Raw genomic sequence first — 20,006 nt, 5'->3', positions numbered from 1 at the left:
GGCCTGATCTCCACATGGTCTCAGTAACAGAAATAAAGGATTAGATTGTTCTAGGGAGCAGAAAAACATCCGATAGGTAACGAACAGTGATCACCTGTTCATCAATAGTCTCCTCCAGGGGATGTGAATGTTGTAACCAATTTAGAAAGTTCTGTATCTTTGCTTCTCCTATCTTTGGGCTAGGACTTAGAGCATTAGGTGACATTTCTGAAGCATTTGGTGTGGGTGCTTTACTGAGCTGAGAACAAAGAATACTAGTCAGATCACTTTCATCTCAATGACTCTAATTTATTTTATATTAAATTTTGAGTAGTGATACTTATTTAACAAAAGTAACAACAAAATGATAGATGTGTTGATTGCTCACACAGCTCTTGCCATTCCAGAGGTCACAGAAAAAGACCTTTTTCCTAATAGGCCTCAGGAGAGGATGTTTAGAAATGATGATTTAGAAGTTGAGCTCTCTATAATACTCTGTACAAAATTTTAATTGGAATTCTGTTTTGGGGGATCTAATTGCTTACTCTTCTAACCTTTTGATAAGACTACCATTTAAAGCTATATTCATTGCAAACACCCCTTTCGTCAACTGGGTCTGAGAAAAAGCAAGGGAGATATATACATATATATCTTCCCCTCTTTGACCAAGTATTAGTTGAAAGTGCAGCCGTAACTGTAGCCAAAGGAGGCATAATGCTTCCAGTACTTTGTCAAGGGAAAGTACTGCAATCAACAGTAGCTGTTGGATAGGGGGATTCAACCAATTAGCATGAAAGTTGGAGACAAACCTCTTCTCCCAGAATCTGGAAGCACCAAAGCAGTTCTAGACAAGGATGATTTCTTACTCAGAGCAGGTGACATTCTTGTAAAGTATGTAGACTAAAACAAATCACTACTGAAATGGCATCTACTGAAGTTCTGAAATCTTTCATCATGTAAACAATTTTCATGTCTCTCTTTTATAATAAACTAATGATATCCAAACTATAAATAATTTTTAATATATATATATATTACACACTATGTTTTTTTAAATTACATACCACGTTATATTCCTACATCCCTATGTGGGAATATGTCAAGGGGCAGCATAGAATAATGGTAAAAGTAAAGGGTATAGGAGGTCCTGGAGTCACGTTGCCAGGGATCAAAACCTGGCTCCTTAGTAGCTGTGAGGCCTTAGGTACATTTCTGAACCTTATTACCAAACCTCAGTTTCCTCATCTGTAAACTGGGGATAATATAAACACCTACCTCATGAGGTAGCATGAGGATTAAATAAACTACTCCAGGGAAAGCACTCAGAACAATGGCTGGCACATAAATGTTGGCCATTGTCATGACAGAAAGGCGGATAAAGATATAACATCAAGGCGTTTGGAAACCCAGGACAGCCAGCTCCTTCCTCCTGTGCCTCCTCTTAGTTTCCTTCTTTCACCACATGACATTTGTCTCCACAGCAATGTCCATGCCTCTCTCTCAAACTTCACTCACTTAACCTCTCTGGGTGGATCTTTCTCAACTGAAAAGTGAAAGACCTGAACTTGATCATCTTCAAATTCCCTTCCAGTTCTTTCTTGCTTTGTTAAAGGATGTAAATTCTGAACCTGTTGAAAGATACTATAAGCAAGGTGAGACGAAGTGCTCAGGCAATGGTAAGATGCATTGCCCTGCTCACATTGGCTATGCCAACTGAGAAAGATGAGAGCATCGACTACCCCCAACAGGAGAAAACGAAGATCAAGGTACGCTAGTAAAAATAGGATCAATAAACACTAGCCATCCTCAGATAAATCTTCCCATGGACTTTACCTTGTTTAGATAATTCTTCATTCTTGGTTCCCCTTCAGAACCCCAAGCTGCACTTGGAAATTAGGTGGGCTTTCATAATTTGTTTTAATTACAGTGACTTAAAAACTTTTTCAAGTTCACAGGTAAGTTGTCTTTGAGAATTTCAGGACTACAAACAACTACACAGATTGCAAATGATACTATAGATTGGTCAGACGTGTTTTTATTAACATGGAAGCTCACAGTTCATCAGTGAGAGGAACTCCTAACGCCACGAATCCAGTATCTGAGTCAAAGTAATACAACAGATGAAGTAAAGAGGTAGAGAATGACAGCAAGAGGTTGTATCCCCTTAGCAGAATCCAACTAGAACCAACTATATTGGCTTTTTCACACGTGAGCGTGCAGAAATATTAAATGTTGGAGGTTTATGCCGTATGTCCTAGGAATAGTCCACATACAGATTATGCAAAACATCCCAAAAGTGGGTTAGGCTGTTACTTTCATTCTCTCACAACTGAGAACGAATGCCTAGGCGAGCACTTAAATACCTGAAGCAGGAGAGAAGTAGCAACCCTTTCTGTCACAGGTTACCAGAGAGCACAAAGGACCCATTTGTGGGTTTCTTTCCTTGGTCCTTGCTTTTGTTTGGTTGGTTTGTTATTTTAACGAGAGGTCTAATTCATGAGGATCTGCAAAGGCTGGATTGTCAAAGCAAATATTCCCAGACACTTAAAAACAGCCTGTTGCCTCAGCGGCCTCTCAGATCTCCTAACCCAAGCCAAATGGCAGTGCCATCTCTGGACCTGTGCTCTCATGGAGGCCACAGACCCTGACCACTCTTAGTGGGAGTTCAGAATCTTCATGGCAGCTCAGTTGAGTGTTGTGCCTAATAAATCTGCTTTAATTTGGACATATCCCTTTGGCTGTAAAATTGGTACTTGGAGCAAGAAATATCAGCCTAAACATGCAGTCCCCCTATGGCCGCAGCACCTCATTCTTACTCAAGTACAGCAGCCAACTCCAAAGGCAGTTCCCTGGATGCCACCCCTTCCAGGTGTAGCCCGGGGAGGAAATTAGCCAAGCACTTCCCCAGCCATTTTCCCTTACAGTTGAGCCAGAAGCCAGAAGCCCCCCATTCTCCACACAGAGCCCCTCCCATAGTCCAAGCAAGCTTCAGTCCGCACATTAGGCCCAGGCCCACATGGGGATACATGCACACAGACAGCAGAGGGCTGCAGGGGAGACCCTCCAGTAGTTACTCCCCCACTAAGAAGAGGGTCTGAACCCAGAAAAACAAAAGACAAGCGAAGGGAAAAAGGAAAGAAAGAAAAGAGGGGGGTAAAACTGTGATGGTTTTGCCCTCATGGTAAGACAGGTCAGCCAGGACATACCTTTTCCCTAGGACTGCACAGCTGTCCGTTCTCGGGACTGCCAACAAGGTGGACGGTCTTCTCCATCGCCCAGGGGCCTTGAGCAAGTGTTGCTTTGGTTTATTTCAGGAGATGCTATTGGAAACATAAAACAAAGTGCCTGGAGGGCACTATAAAAAAATAGAAGAAGAAATACAGGAGACTTGATCATCCAACAGGAATTTATATGTTTGTAAACAGGGGCGAGGGGGGAGGGAAATATACTGTGAGGTATCCTTCTTTCTTCCATGAGTGCAGCCTCAGGTGGTTCTGTCACTGCTGAGTCCATGACTTTTCTGCTTATATTCCATTCCTGCGTTTGGAATTGTTCTTCACCAGGAGGAAAGTGAGGAAAACACCAAAAACCACAAAAACAGCAGCTATGCTGACGGAGAGGAGGAGCTCGGGAAGTGGTGCTGCTCAGGGCCCAGGTCCTGGAGGGAGGCCACAGCAGCCCCAGGCTTGTGAGGAACTGCTGACATGTTCACGCAAGCAGGGAGGAGGATGGAAAGGTCAGGGAGGAGAACTGGGGAAGGGGTCTGCCATGGGGAGCCCCAAACTCAGTGGAGTACAGACAGTGCAATCATCGCCCATCGAGGAAATCCTCCTGACTAGGTCTCCTCGAATCAATTCTCCCCCAGTGGCTTTCTTCTAAACAGGATATTACTTCAGTTTCTTTGATTTCCTTTCACTCTCCTCTCTCTCTCTCAATCTCTCTCTCTCTCTCTCTCTCTCTCTCTCTCAAAAAAAAAAAAAAGTTTCTAATAATAGTTAGAATATATAAATAATAATTTATTTAATGTTATTGGTTCTGTTTCCAAACCCAATATTCCTCCTCTCTTCATTTTGCCAATAAATAGGAAAACTGAGGAAATCAATTCTACTCATGTCAAAAAGATCCCAAGCCCCCCAAAAAGAGATAATTCACCTAACTTCCCACTTCTATGGAAAATAAATAGTACATCATGATGCCATCTCTCTGAAGGACTGTTATTCTGCTCTTTTGTTCTGTTTTGTTTCAGTAGTTTGTGCTTCTGCTGTACATATGCAAAATAGAGGGAAAGGGGGAAGGGACGCGTGGAAGGTAAGAGGAAAAAGCAAGGATGAAGGGAACACCTAAAGTTGTCTTTCATTAAAAAAAAATATATCAGAACCAGAACAATGACCAAAGTCAGAGGGTGATGGCTAATTGCCCAGAGAGTCTGTTCGTGTGTTTAGCAACTGCCCTTTTTATCTGCTGTGGGCGAACCCCGGCCACTGCGGCGTCCTCGGCAGGAGCGAGGCTCTTCCAAATCGTCCTCGTCAAAGCCGTGGAAAGTTGAGGTGTCACTTTCTGACGTGGAACCGAATAAGTCCTCCGTGGTGCGTGCTGCGGCCGCTGCCTCCTTCTCCTTCCTGCCTTCTCCTCCCAAATGAGCTGACATGTATGATGAATATATCAGCACATGGGTTAAGCAACAGACAGCATTATTAATATTCTTATTACATTATTACAGTGTTATTCTTCATAGCAAGGTCATAAACCATTCCACACCAAAAGAGATTAACTGGGTGCATCACCTGGTGATGGGGATTTGGGGTACAGGGACAAAGCCAACATTTCCAGGGAAAAGGATTCCTCCCTCCCTGAAAAGGCATCATCTCTACCATAATATATGTGTCCACAGCTCTGACAATGAAAGATTCACCCACGATCTTTCTCTCTTCTCTTCTGTACACACACGTACACATACACATTCGCTCAACCCCGCCCCAGACAATGCGTTTCCTTGGTGGTTTTCAAGTCTGGTTGGTATTTCCTTGGTATTTTCCGTTGGTGTTTCTTTGTACAATGTTTGTCCTTCACTTTGACAGTCAGCTTTACAAAGGTATTACTGTCAGATAACCCGCTCAAGGTGGTTAAGCCTCCATTCATTTTATTTTTATTTTTACCCGTTTCTAATGCCGTTCTTTCAGTACCCTTTCAATTCCGCCCTTACACCGTGTAGTTCATTTGCACTGAAAGCAAACAGAAGTTGGAAAGTCTGACAAGTGGTAGGTAGTTTCAGAGTCTCTCGTTTTCTTTAAGTACTGGAGGACATTTCTGTGATCTGCACCCACATACATGTGCATACACATGTGTGTGCACACAGGCACGTGCACACAGTCACACCACTCCAGCCACTCAACACGCCCAGGTCTTAGTTATCCCAGAAAGTCCAAAGTTGTTAAATCTAACTCAGAGTACTAAGAAAGTGAGAAATGGGGGTTCAAAGCCTAATAAAATACAGCATCCTGAAATTTGTAAAACTCAGGTTTAAATTTTTTACCTTCTAAATGGGTCCCTGGACTACCCCAAATGAGGTCATGACGTGCCATTTATGGGGTCAATATCATTTTCTCCCAGGAAACAGAGGTGGTAGGATAGATGGAAAGGGAAAGATCGCTCTTCTGCATAAGGACTCCAGGGAGGCCCTAGAGAAGTATTCGCCCACCTGCCTTAACAAGCACAGCCCATGGGCTAATGCCACTTGTTTATTCCCAAGGTATCAACTATTTCAGGAACATCGGGGTCAGACCTTGACTAAATTATCCACCAAAATTAATCCATGGCTAATGCAATAAGACCACCTACACTGGTATAAAACAGCCCCCTGAATCACACAGCAGACCGATCCCGGGAATAAAACCATGTGTAAAAGCTGTGAAGAGAGAGGCTTCGGATAGAAAACCCCAACTGCCCACTTCTGGTCCCCCATGGATGTATCAGATTCAAGTACCCCATCTTTTGTAGAAAAGGAAGAGGGAAAGTCACAGCCATCTGCAATGAGAATTCTGAAGCTGCCCTCTCTAATGCACAGACCCACAGAAGTCCAGTATCATTCTGCCTCGAGTATCATTCTGCCAAGTGACTTTGTTTCTGGAGGCAGAGATTTTATCTGATTGTTCACTTTTAAAAAAAACACTGAATTGCAGTTCATTTGTTTCATTTTCTTTTTAAGTATCTAAAACCCAGGGCCCACTGTCACACGGGCCCTCTTTTCTGAGCTAACACCAGCAGAGTAAGAAGTTCAACATTCATATCATGTTTGGAGAGTAAATGAATTGACGGAATTGCACAGATGGGCCACCCTGTCAGGGTCCTTAAGCATTAAATGTTGAGAGTTGTGTGCAATGGAAACCAGTTCTTTTTTACTTACGGATTTGCTACTCAGGTCAGTCTTGAACCCTAAACAACCCAAAAGCCAAATATAAAAGGTCTAAAGCTAACGTTTACGGACAAAGCAAAGGAACAACCGAGTTGCTACAGTAAACCCAGCTGTGGTCGTCTCAGGCCTTCTCTTGGGACTAGGAGTAGAAAAGACACTGGGGAGAAGTATGGAAAGGAGCAAGGACTCCTCACTGTTGGAACTAACCACCCAGTTGAACTGTATTTCACCAAGTAGTCAGCAATTGATAAGACTAAAGATGAGTCTGAAATCTTCTCTCTTTGGCCTAGTTATGACATAAAGCAGTATGAAAAATAGGTACTACCAACCAACCACAACCAGCCAAAAGTAATGGTTTGGTTAGAACTGAAAAACAAAACAGTAGCTTAACAAAACTTGAAAACCTGAATTCATTTTAAGAATAAAAGCACAAGCTCCAAGTCTCTTTCTGTTATTTTAGCTTTTGGATAGGTTAAAGACGGAAATTTCAAAACATGCCCAGGCAGCTCCACATTAGCCCTAAGAACGTCTGCCTTTTGCCTCCTTAATCTGTTGGGGTCCCTCTGGTCTGTTCCAGATGAGAAAATGGGATGAGTGGCCAATGGACATGGTATTTATGCAACTACCCAGGAGCCCAGGGGGCTCTGACTCCGACAATTCAAGATGTGGCTGCTCCCCCAATATTCATGTCTCCATACTCTTCCGGTTTGACCCAGGCACTTACACAAAACAAACACATCTTTTTGTTACACGCACATCACCAAATACGAGGAAGCATGTTGCTTATGTCTCCCGGTGTTTCCACACTATCTCACTATCATCCACGACAACACACACAAAGAAATGTCCACTTCATGGAGAGGCCAAACACAAGTCAAAAACTTCTACTTTCCCTTTTCCCTGGATCCCAGAGCATAACTTTTGGTTCTTACAATCCAAAGAAGAAAAATGTCAAATGACTGGAAAATTCCTCTCCATTTGAAATCACCACCACCACCACCACCACTTCTCCGGTCCACCCTTCAACCCCACACAAGATGGCAGAGGAATGTGAGTGGAAGAGTTCCTGGTCTATGGGAACAGATGCAAGAAGGGGCCACACTCACCAGAGCGTCCACAGTCTGCACAGGACACGAGCTCTTCAGGCCGCCCACTCTTCTTATTCATGTTAGAGCCCCCCAAGCAGAAGTCGCAGTAGTTATTGGGAATGACTGTCCCATCCGGTCCTTTCTGGGCTGTAGAAACATATTTTTAAAAATCCAATTTTAGGTTAAGATAAATTCCTACTGGACCTTCTCCTACAGTGTAGCAGAATCTGCTCCAGGAAGCATATGAAATCTAGAATCTGAGGTTTTTGTTATAACCAAGTTGTTAACTTGGACTGTTTTCTTTTTGACCTCTTCGGTTAAACAGTACTTTTTACTAGTAATATCTTACAAGCCACGCAGACTTTAGTTTGATTTTTGCAGCATTTCCCAGCTCTGTGTTTTTATAGAAATGACCCTGCTCCTCTGATTACATCCCTGGATGATCAAAGCATCCAGCCTACTAGTCAAGTGAACTTTTCTCATCCCTGAACAACCAGCCTTCAGGGCTAAGGCCCCAAACATCCTACGGCAATTTATAAACTGTAGTGTGACTAGAGAGAGGATGGTCAATGCCTAGGCCTTGCCCTTGGGAAATATATTCTTGTTTAGGAGGATATTCCTCCTGTCCCTGAAAAGGAAAATAAAGAAGCATTCGTTGATGGGTGCTCATTTCCAGAAAGGCCACTGAAGATGCTCTTGGGGAATCAGATGCACATCTTGGCAGATCCGCAGGTGTCCGCTCTTATTCAGACACATCCCCCTACTGTCTAGACTTACAGTCAAGGAAAGCACGCAGGACTAGTGAATCAGTAGACCCCAAGTGCCTAGAATCAGACTGGACATTTCACTGAGCCTCACGCCAGAGATGGACTGAAAAGTGCATATCTTGAGGTTTAGGCCCTTCATAAGTCATACAAGATGGAAGGAAAGGCAAAGAAAAATTTGGGGACATGATCTTAAAAACACAACCTTGTGAGAACCGCACCTGTCCTTGAGCACAAAAATCATTCTCAGTTTCTAAGGGCTGGGTGTAAAGCCTTGGACAGGTTCTTTGTCTGGGGAGAAACACCTCCATTTTCCTCTGTTTTTCTATCCCTACTGTGGACATTTCTTTGTCACAGTACACTTCCTGTTTGTGACTAAGAAGAAAAGTCTCTCCCTTTATAGGATCAGTCTAAACCACGGGGGGTATCTTCCTCCTCACTATACCCAATGTCTGCTGCTATCTTTCATTATTCACTGGCTAACATTAATCAGGATCCCGTAGGGTACAAATCTGTAAAAGGAAACAGATATGTGAGCAGAAATACCATCCAGACAGTAAGTGATAAACGGATTCACCCACTTTAATATGATTCCTTCTGGTCTTCACTTCCTCCATGCCTCTGTTTTGCCTCCAGGAATAGAAAAACTTACCTGGGAAAGGCAGAAGACAAAAGCTTGCAGAATTACATTATAGAGGGTTAATCCATTTATCAGTTGCTATTTGAATTGTTTAATCAGTTTCTAAGTCATTGATTTTCATCTTCAGAGAGGCAGACAAATCTCTGCAAGAAAAGTGTTGGCTGTTTGGGGACAGACAGAGGAGCTGGGCATACCCTGTGGCCTGTTGAGTGTGGGTTTTTCTTCATCAGTCATTGCATCTCAAAGATAGCTGCATGTCATACAGATTTTTGCAAATAATCTCCAAAAATCAGTACTTCCGCAAAAATTTTACTCTGCTTATAAAATTTTCATTACCCAAATCCAGAAGGAACCCCCTTTCTTCCTTCTCTCTCAATTGCCATCTTAACTACTTTTAAAACTCTCTTAAGAAAATCCAAGCACATCTCTGAGGCAAATAAACTCAGGGTTTCCTCGTTAAGAGACTATCATGGCAATCAATCAAAAAGTGAACATGAAGAAGTGGGTTATATTAAATTTAGGAGATGAATGTAAACCAAAGCTAAGTTTCATGATCGATATGAACTAGATATAAAATGCCAGTCACAACTTGGGTAGCTTACTGCATGACAATCGAAGAATCCCATTATATCATCTCACTAAAACTCTTAGATGACCCCGTCTCATCATTTGTCTCTTTTCTGTTCTCTTAGGGACTTCCTATTATGTCAGATTTTTCTCCCCTTTCAATGAAAGAATCTGGTTTTCTCCAACGCACTGAATCCCTTGTGATTTATGGCGATGAAAAACTAAAATATAGGGGCCGGCCCAGTGGCTCAGGTGGTTGGAGCACCATGCTCCTAACGCCGAGGTCGCCGGTTCGATTCCCACATGGGCCAGTGAGCTGCACCCTCCGCAGCTAAGACTGTGAATAACAGCTGGAGTTGGGCTGCTGTGTGATGCAGCAGGCTGCCATGTGCTGCCATGAGCGGCCAGTGCCTAGTGTGAGTGGCCAGCAGCCAGTGGGAGCTGCTGTGAGCTGCTGTGAGCGGCCGACCAATGACTGGCAATCGACCGTCTCAGCTAGGGGGAGTCTCAGCTAGGGCAAGACTCATAATACCAGCATGGGCCAGGGAACTGTGTCCTACACAACTAGACTGAGAAACAACGGCTTGAACCAGAGTGGAGTGGGGGAGAAGAAGGGTGGGGGAGAATATATAGAGTATAAGAACTCCCAGGTAATTCTGGTGCTGCTTACAATTTTGCAACCAAGAAACCATTGGTAGAACACCCCATTGAATCAGGGATTCCAATACTGCAAGAAATGAAAAATTCAGAAACGATCTATTAGAGCAAAGCAGACGGTGACGGAGAAATTGATCTTATGTAAAAAGAATGAAGGAACAGAATTTAATTCATCTGAGGAAGAGAAGTTTCTGAGAAGACTGAATCAGAACAGGGTCCCCGCATTATTTGTGTTAGTTATTTGGGTTGTTGGCCATACAAAGTGCCTGGCCAAATGGCTGAAGAAGGTGCTAAAAGCTTGTAGGCCCTGGTGTGTGCGCTTGTGACATGCCAGGAGTGGGCGGGGGCAGGGGCCATTTTAATGGAGCAATGACCCAGTATAGGAAGTGATTGTGAACAGTTATGCTTCATTTCCAGTGAAATCCTTTTAGCTTCAGTTCCTACTCTCTTCTCATGAACATGAGCTCAAAGCTTTCTTCCATCTTGGTAAAATGGCATGGGATAGACTAATCAATAGCCTTTGCATCTGGTTCTCATACACTTTTTGGTATTTAGGACTGGTTTCAGGGTGCGAGTTCTCCCAGGCAGCACTCCCAATTCCCTGGCCAGAAATGACCAGCGAGGCTTTGGGGAGGGCACCGTGCTGCCATCACTTCTACGACGCTTCTCTTGTTCATGCATGTGTACACCTGCCCCATCTCCCCATGTTAAGTGATCTACTGCTTCCGGTCAGGTGCCACATCTCATCATCTGTGGAACACCTACGTGTCCTCCACACAGGAAATGGTTAACAACAATGTGGGACGAATGGCTCAGGAAAGGATGGCAGAGACGTAAGTCCGCAGCACAGTGATACCCCTGGGACCTCTTCCTGGCGGGGACAGAGTACTGTGTTTGCTTTCCCTAGGGCAGAGTTATCTGTTGCTCTGAACATCATTCACTGCCTGGTTTATTTCCCTCGTCCTCAGAGAGCAGAGCTGGTCCATGTGCAAATGGAGTGGTCAGTCATCTGGCCTGGTGTCCTGTCTAAGTCCCAGAGTACACCGGGGTGGGCGGCTGAGGGCCCTGGGCTGCTGGAAGAACGACACTGTGTCCCTGCTATGGTAGGAGAAGCACCACCCTGTACACAAGCATACAAGAAAAGTATGTAAGACTATGCTTCATTGTCTCCTGAGAAGGGGACACCAGGCTGCACCTACCCACTTAGCCTCCCACTTGTTCAACTGCTTTCTGAGAAGCAAAAGCAGCAGACTTTTATTTCATTGCAGCACAAAACTGCGACGGATCTTACAATGGATGCTTTACATACGTTACTTCATTCTTACAAAAATTTTGTGAAGTAGGGATTATTTGACAGATGAGGTAACTAAAGTCCAAAGAGATTAAGGGGCTGGCTCCAGGCCCCAGTTACAAAGTGGAGGAGGCAGGATTCACCTCAGGTTGTCTGTGTCTCCAGAGACTCACAGCCTGTAATCACACTTCTCTGTCTCTGGGAAGTCCAGAGGCAAACACTTTCTGGCCATACTTTGCATCTACAATATTTCATAAATCTCTTTAGAGTCAGCTTGATTCACCTAATACGTTATGTAGGAAGTCCAAGGCAATAAAAATTATTGAGGTTGGCCTGATAAAAGCGGAAATTCCCTTTGAACTTAAATTTAATGTCCCTACCAAATTGACCCATCCCGGGTGACCCTGTTTATTGTCATATACTCTGTGAAAACAGAGAATTCCAGAGGCTCACGGAGGAATTTTTTTTTAAGTAAAGCTCACACCATGGCTTTATTGGCCTATGGCCTGACCCAGCTTTGAGCAATTTCCTGGTACCATATATGAGATCATTATAAAAAGGATTTTACTATAAATAGGAAGCTCGTCCAGACCTTGCAAGTGGGATTTAAATAGAGATTCTGCTCCTGCTTATGGGAAATTGAGTCCCGCTTTATAGAAGAAGATGATAGGGAGGGCAAAAGCCTGAGTGGTATCTCGGTGGGAGCGCCCACAATGATGGATTTGGTTTCCTGTTGATTAAAGTTCATGGGCTAAGATCATATAAGAGATACAAGAAAGCTGCTGAGAAACTAAAGTGAGCCTTAAGAATTTAGGGATTTACCTGGCAGAGATAACTCTAAAAAGCTCAAAGGAAAAACAAATGGAAATCAGGAATGAAGTACATGAAAAAGTTCAAAAAAAAAATAAATGAAATAATAACAGAAGATGGCAGGGAGCATTCATATAATCAAGCCAAGAAAAAGGAAAGCCCAGCCCCAGGTAGTCCCACCACCACACTCAGTAAAGGGTGGACAGTCACTGTGGACAGCGCATGCTATAGGATTTTTTACTTCAATCAGGCCACGTGTCTATGGCAAACAAGGCCCCAAATCTTCCATAAAACTACCACCCAGACAGAGCTGTCTTTCTCCTTTTCAGTCTGATCTCTGCTGCGATGTGCCTGCCACTCGTGAAAAAAATGAATGGCAGGGACAGTCCGACCACCAGCAACAGCCCCTCATCTGGGTCTTGCGAGACCAGAGCTTTGTCCCCAGTGTCCTAGGGAAACAGGAAGCAAGCCAGAGGTGTAGGCTCCTCCATGGCACATCCACAAAAGCGTGACTTCACATCCTGAGCAGACGCTCAGACCGCCTGCCAGGGCCTGGTGTGTACAAACACGTGGCCATGCTGTGTCCATCACCGAGCCCCAGTCCAGCAGCGGCTCTCCCAGGGCCTGTTGGTGGGGTGTGCAGCCCTTGGGGAGTCTGGGAGCAGAGAGAAGAACGCTCCAGGAGATGTGCCTCTCCTCGCCCTTCTCCCTTGTCCCCCCACCACCCTCCACGGCTGACAGTTCCCATCCCTCCACAGGTCTGACATGTTTCCATGGCAACTGGAATCAGGGGCTCCAGCAGCCTCTGGTCTTGCCACCTGTTATTACTTCATCTCTCAAGTGTAAAGCATCCTAGCTCGGTGCACTTGGCTGTGCAGAGCACAGTTTCACAAGATGGAGTAAAAAGGGGGACAGGAAAAGAGGGAAAGCGGAAAGGCAGCCCCAGGTTGGCCACATAGGACATACTAGACAGGCCAGGGTAGAGGAGGAAGCCTCGGAGACCCGGAGGGTAAAGAGGGAGGGTGTAAGCCAACGTGCCTTCCCTTCAGAATCAGTGAGCAGGCCTCAGCTGGAGGCCACGGCCACATCCTGCTACCTTCTGCCCAACCTTTAATGAGGGATGGGGCGGGGGAGGGGAAGGCAGCGGAAGGCTGGGGTAGAGAAGGCAGCTGTGAAGAGATCTGCATCGGGCCCATGTGGAGTACAGCGAGGAAAGGGTTAAAGTGGCGAGATAAAGACTGTGAGGAAGGCTGGACCAGAGGGCAAACAGAACCTCAGAGCCTGGATAAATGGCCTTAATTCTCATGCTCTTGCTCACTCTATTCCTTACGTGTTTACTCATATAAATTATCCCCACGGCCTGACACCTTTTTTCATTGCTTCCCTAGAACGGATGAAAAAATAAATCCCACAGATCCAAGGAATAAAAATGCTGGGACTCCATTCAGGCTGCGTCTTCTTGGTCACCTAACAGCAACGCAGGCCCTGTCCCCGGGCTCCAGGAGAAAGACAAATGATGCCTTCCTTCCTGAATGTGGAAAGGCAGGGAAATCGGGGAGCTGGGCGGGGAAATGGACCTCAGGGTCCACACACCACATGACTGCTAGGCCAGCAGAGTCCTCGGTGGCCGAGAATTCGGTCTTTCTCATCAGCCATTTTGCCAGCTGTCATTGAGGGCAACGTGGATGTACGATGAGGACCGGGGGTCGCTAATGCAGAACGATTCCAGGCACCACTGAGATGAGTCTGCCTGCGGAAGGGAAGGCTGAGGGTTGTTTTCATGTTTTCGAGTTTATGGAAGGAGCTAAATCGCCACACTCCGTATTGTCAAGGATAACGCAAGATGGAAAGAGATGAAATGGCAGCACAGGCCAGAAGAAAGCTAGAAATGGAGGCAGTTCAACAGTTAAAGGCCTGGTCAAAGGAGCAGGCTTCTCTGCAGGGCCTTCGCACCTGGGGAGGTTGCCCCAGACCCAGGGTTGTTTGAGTGCCGCCTATCCAGACGCAAGAGAATGTGCTACATGACATCTTAAGGTCCCTTTTAGGCCTATTAGTTAAGGATTATAAGAGAGTGAAAGAAGAGACAGAAAAGCAAAGTTTTCCAAACCCAGAGGTACTCAGGCTTTCATCATTGTTTTATATTTGTGTAGGTGTCTCTTCCCGTTAGCCGTGAGCCCCCTGAGGGCAGGAGGAGCATCTTTCATCTCTGAATCCGCAGCCCCTGGCACCGTGATTGACACAGAGCTGACAATAAATACTTCATGAAAGAATGGACATATCTTCACAGAGGCTTTGGGGGGGAGGAATATGTGCCAGGCAAAGGAAAGTCAAAGACGAGGAACTGAGTGGAGGCAAAGCGTTCCCCAAGTACTGAGTGACCATTCTAAGGCACTGCCAGCATCAGTTCCTTTCATAACAGGGACAGAAAATGGGGATTAGGAATAATGGGGGGCCCATTGGAGAAACTAAAGCTGCAGTGAAGAAAGCCAGTGGGCCTGCCCTCCTGCAGGAATCCTCTCCCTTAGGCACTTCTTAGAAAACCAGAATGGAAGGTATTAAGAAGTCCCAGGCTCCGCTGGCCCCAGAGCCCCTTGAACCCCATTTTCTTGTCAGGAGTCCTGCAACAGCCAGTGAGAAAACAAGCCATGTCGCATTGTGTGCTTTTGTGGCTAGAGAATCTTCATAAAAATTTTAAAATATGATGTCTGTCATCCCACCCTTTCTTGCACCTAGCTTCTTTTCCTCCTTCTTTATGAAATACAAAACTCATACCGTTGGACACATGCTTTCAGAATGTTTACTCCGAAATGCTGTGCTGCACAAACAGACTTGTCTGCTCACACTGATGTCTCTATCTTGACAGATGTATTTGGTTAGAGTTGCAATTTGCTGGAGTTTGGACACCACCTCACCAGTTCTGGGGCTAGACAGTCACATGACCTGTCAGTGATGCCCTTTGCACTCCAGCGTTAGGCCAGCAACACCGGGTCTGTCAATGATGCTTCAGAGAAGCGCAAAAAAGACCAAACAAAACTGATTACGCTTCTCAGTGCTGCTTAGGGAACGCACAAGAAGGGGTTTCAATTTTCCAGTGGAAGGTCATATGGGCCAGTTCATGCCCTGGCGTAGCAAGTTATTATTGCCACCAAATGAGTCACTGAGGGGGAAACGGTTAATGTGAGAGCAACTACGTCGACAGGGCTCTGCATGAAGTGGTGTCATTCCCCTCAGAGAATTGCAGGACATTTCGGTGCTTTCAAGCTGGATATGCCTTGTCCGTGTAAGTTGTCAGGATATTATTATTGTGCTGTTAGAATTCAGGAAGCCCCCTTCCTGTCTTGCCCAACCTAGCCCTCTCACCTGTCCTCACCTCCACTACCACGAGACTCAGGTATATCACCCCCGCCAGTCCACAATGGACCAGCGTTCTCTGTATCCTTCAGACTGAAAAACAGTACTCAGGAAAAGGAAAAGGATGCGCCCTCATGCCTCAGACCTGAGGATCAGGACTGCCGCAAGGCACCATAAAGCCAAAAGACAGCCCAGCCCCGAGATGAGGGCCCAGGTGGGGGACACACCCAGAAAGCAAGCCAGGAAGCAGGCGCTGGGAGCCAAAGAAACGTTTGCCCCAGGAAGAATGGAACCTTTGTGAAAGATGGAAAACCACATCTAACCCTTAGGTTGAACAGTCCAGCCTGATTCCCAGCCCGTTACCTGACTCAGTGCATGCAATTATTGTTCATTATTATCATCATTATTATTATTTAATAAATAAATAAATAAAATAAAAGGAAGTCGACTGAACACCAGTCTTTGAAAGCTGGATTTCTCTAAGGCGGTGGTTCACCTAGGAACTTGTTATGAACACGAGTTCTAGGGTCCCACACCAGACCTACTGAATCTAAAACTCTGGGGTGGGATCCAGCAGTCTGTGTTGTTAACAAACCATCCAGGGGATGCTGATGTGCTCAAGTTTGAGAACCATGGCTCTATCCAGCCTAACACGGAAGAGTCATGTCACACTGTGTCACACGCATTTTCTGTTAATGCTGCACTTTATATGATTAACATTGAATCGTCACGTAATCCTGAGACAGATACATTAATGTTCTGGTTTTACACAGGTGATACTCGAGGCACAAGGAAGCTAAGTGACTTGGCTAAGGTCCCATGTTAGTGAGTAACTACACTGGCTCCAAACCCAGGCCGTGTGGCTCTTAGCTGGCCCACGTGACCCTGCACCACCCAGAGCACCTACAACCACACACCTAAAGAGACGTCAAGTCAGACTAGTTGGCAGGCCTTGGAGGCCAGGGCTTCTCAAATTTGAAGGATCTCCTTAATATTCAGATTAGGATTTATAGGTCTGGGGTAGGGCCTGAGATTGCACATTTCTTACAAGCTCCCTCCCAGGGTCGTCAACTGTCTGGATTTGTGTGGCACTGAGGGGTTTCCAGGGCACGGGACTTTCGGTCTGGCAATGTCCTGGGAAAACCTGGACAAGTCAGTCAGCTGGGTACCAAATGATGTTGATGCTGCTGAAAAGCCAAAGTGCAGGCCCTCAAGGTGAGAAGTACGGATTACATGCAAATGAGATAACGTGGTGAGATCAGGGCATGGCCTCATCTGTTTTATACTTTAAAAAGACCACTTTGGCTGCTCCATGGAGAATGGACTATAAGAGGTAACGGTAACCAATAAAGAAGTTGCAATGATCCAACCAGGAGCCAGTGGTGGTCAGAAGATGGAGAAAAGGAGACAGATTTGGGGGGAAGCTGACATGGGTGGTGAAATAAAACAAAGAGCCAAGGATGAATCCTAGGATTTTTGCTTTAGGTACAGTATTATTATTATTATTATTATTATTATTTTAAAGAAAGAAAAGGTCAAAAAGAGATGTAAGAGCTAGGAAAGACAGTGAGACACAGAATGAGAGAGAAAACTGAAGGAAAATTATTGAACAGAGTGGTATGTGTGATTTTTTTTCCTATAGTAAAACACATTTACAAAGTGTAATACAACTTGGAATGAGTGAGTGGAATCCATATAACATCACAAACAACTAAAGTCAGTTTAGAAGACGAAACGTTCCTACTATGGGGTGAATTGTGTTTCCCCAAAAATGTAAACATTGAAGCCCTAATCCCAGTGGGATGGTATTGGAGATGGAGCCTCTGGGAGGTGATTAGCTTTAGAGGAGGTCATGTGGATGGGGCCCTCATGGTGCGATTAGTGCCCTTATAAAAAAAATACCAGAGAGCTTGCTTCTCTCTCTCTTCACCCACATGCACCCAGGAAAGGCCAGGTGAGGACACAACAAGAAGACAGCCATCTCCAGCACAAGAAGAGAGTCCTCACCAGACATCAACCCTGCTGGCACCTTTATCTGTGACTTCCAGTCTCCACAACTGTGACAAATAAGTCTTGCTGTTAAGCCACCTAGTCTGTGGTGTTTTGTCATGGCAGCCCAAGCTAACTAAGATAGTGCCCGTTAATACGCTCATTTCTCTCGAAATGCCACTATGTAAGATGATGCATTTGACAATTGGTCTATAGGTGAAAATCAAGGGACATCAGTAGGACCAAGACAAAGATCCCTGGCTGAGACCAAGATCCATCACTTGGGGTTCCGACGTGCTGACATAATTGAATGGTGTCTAACTCAAGCAAATTCACATCTCAGCTTCCCAACTTGCTAACTGTGTGACTTGAGACAAGTTACTCAACTATTCTGAGTCTCAGTTTCCTACTCTGTAAAATGAGAGCAGCAGCATGTGCCTCCTGCACTTGTAACATAACACTACCTGAGATGATACACAGAAACTGCCTGATGCCTAACAGGTGTGCCACCAGTTCTTTGCCTCTTTTCTCTCCTAGATGCAAAATAAGTTTATTTCTGATAAGGCAGGAAAAGAAGGGACACATGAACTGGAGAAATTCCCGTTCATGCTCTGTGGCCATGGGGACATCACTCAGTCCCTGTGTGCCGTGATATGTCTTCCAGGGGGATACAGCACCTACCTTATAGGGTTGTTGTGAGGAATGAGTGAGATAAATGTGGCCTGCTGAGCTCAGTGTCTGACACATTCAAGGAATGTCAGCAAGTATTACTGTCATCGTCATTTCTCAGGACATGGAACTCTTCAGTTCTGAACATTCTCGGTAATTAGGCCAAAAATGTAAGAGAAATAAGAAGCTCCCAGAAAGGCAGATGGCAGGTGGATCCCTGATCCTGGGGAAATGGGATGGTAAATACAGGGAAGGCACGTGTGGCTCGATTCTACTCCACAGATTCCTCTCACTAGGTGTCACGCATCCATCTTATTTCCCAATTAAACCAGAAGTTCTGCTAAGGCTGAGACCACATGTTATGTCTTTTTGGAGGCCCAATTACACGTAGCCCCACAAGTGGGCACAGGCACAGCAAGTTCTCCATAAATGCTCATGTTTAGCTTGTGTAGAAGGATCGGTGTCCCATATCTAAAATTCAGCAAAGGATGTGCCAGGGCCAGGTCAGGCTCTGATAGTCACGCCTGATGCCAACGAGACCCCCCCTGCCCCCACAGGCAGTGAGCATCCCAGTATCACACAGCCGCAGATAGGCCCTGACTCCGATCAGCCATCTGTGGTTGCAGACATGCTCTGTTGGTCCAAATGGCACAGAGATGGGATCTCAGCATCGCGATGGGCAGGCATGGTGCCAAACACCCACATCATCCCACCGGAGACTCACAGCAACCCCACGAGGTCAGTTTGATTCTCTCTGCTTTACAGACGAGGCAACGAAGGAGCAGAGAAGTGTAAGCAGCTGACCCACATTTACACAGACAGAAGGCAGCAGAGTGGCAGAGTCACGAGACCCACCCTAGCCTGGCCAATTGCTCTGCCATTGTCTCAGCCACTGGGTCAAGTGTGTGGATGACCCACAGGACTGGGAAATTGACTCCAAGTCTCCTGTCAGGGCCAGAGCAGCCCCTCAGGTTCTTCTGCGCTTTGCAATCTCTAAACTATTCAGTTAAATAATAATCCATCTAAAGAACACCTGTTGTTAGTTTCCAAATCTGCTCTTCAGGAAGAGAGAAGCAGCTCACTTTTCCTGACAGAGCCCCACATCTGAGTTTTCCTTTCTCTCCTCTGTAACAAAGCCTGTCTTTCCTGCATGGAGGTTGGGTAAGTGGTGAGCTGTGTGGGCTTTACTTATGGCTTTTCGGGGACCTTTCAGAGTGGTCCAAAATTCTTCAACTTGTATCAAAGGTAATTTTCACTGTCTTTTAAAGCTGTATGCATCGCCCCTGGGCCATACGTTAGAGGACAGAGATGTCAGAAGATGACATCTGTTAGATCTTTCTATTAGTGTGGCAATGACATCATACACTACTTTTAGATAATTTGCACATTATCAGACTAATTTTCAGATTATCTAATCAGCCGACATTACCCTTAATCAACTCAGCTCTCCTCTTTCAGTTCTGCAGAGTACAACATGCCCTCCACAGGCGCCTAGAGTGGGGCCTTTTCTTCTCTCGAAAGATACTAAAAACCCGGCACGCCACCATTATATGGAAGACTAAGACCTCCCAGGACCGAGGAAAACCCAACTGCCATTCCATGGACCAGAAAACAGGCTTGAAATAAGTTTTATAGATCCATATTTTAAAAAACATTTCCCTCTTAGGAGCTCCAGGTATGTTACAGAGAGCATTTTACACTCATTTATGCTATTAAATAAGAGATGCGCCATGTAACAATTAATAATACGCCAAACAGATTTCTTTGTAAATGATTGGTTCTTGTCCTC

General features: G+C 45.3%; 1 protein-coding gene across 2 annotated transcripts in view; it reads right to left on the bottom strand.

Annotated features, from left to right (window-relative positions):
* The window catches only part of DPF3 (double PHD fingers 3), a 247,804-nt gene that overhangs the window by 44,947 nt on the left and 182,851 nt on the right, over positions 1 to 20,006 (bottom strand). Inside the window, exons 8-9 of one of the 2 annotated variants that reach the window (XR_004423250.1) lie at positions 7,498 to 7,626; positions 3,186 to 4,620 (exon numbers count right to left, since the gene is read on the bottom strand). Coding sequence is in view for 1 of the 2 variants with exons in the window: in XM_033108877.1 (XP_032964768.1) it covers positions 7,498 to 7,626 (129 nt within the window). In the remaining variant the exon portion in view is untranslated. The remainder of the gene's footprint in view (positions 1 to 3,185; positions 4,621 to 7,497; positions 7,627 to 20,006) is intronic. The other variant, XM_033108877.1, reaches the window with a different exon arrangement.

The sequence above is a fragment of the Rhinolophus ferrumequinum genome, chromosome 6, assembly GCF_004115265.2.
Source record: "Rhinolophus ferrumequinum isolate MPI-CBG mRhiFer1 chromosome 6, mRhiFer1_v1.p, whole genome shotgun sequence".
NCBI lineage: Eukaryota > Metazoa > Chordata > Mammalia > Chiroptera > Rhinolophidae > Rhinolophus > Rhinolophus ferrumequinum.
The sequence above is the reverse complement of the archived record's forward strand: the minus strand, read 5'-3'. Positions and strand labels throughout refer to the sequence as shown.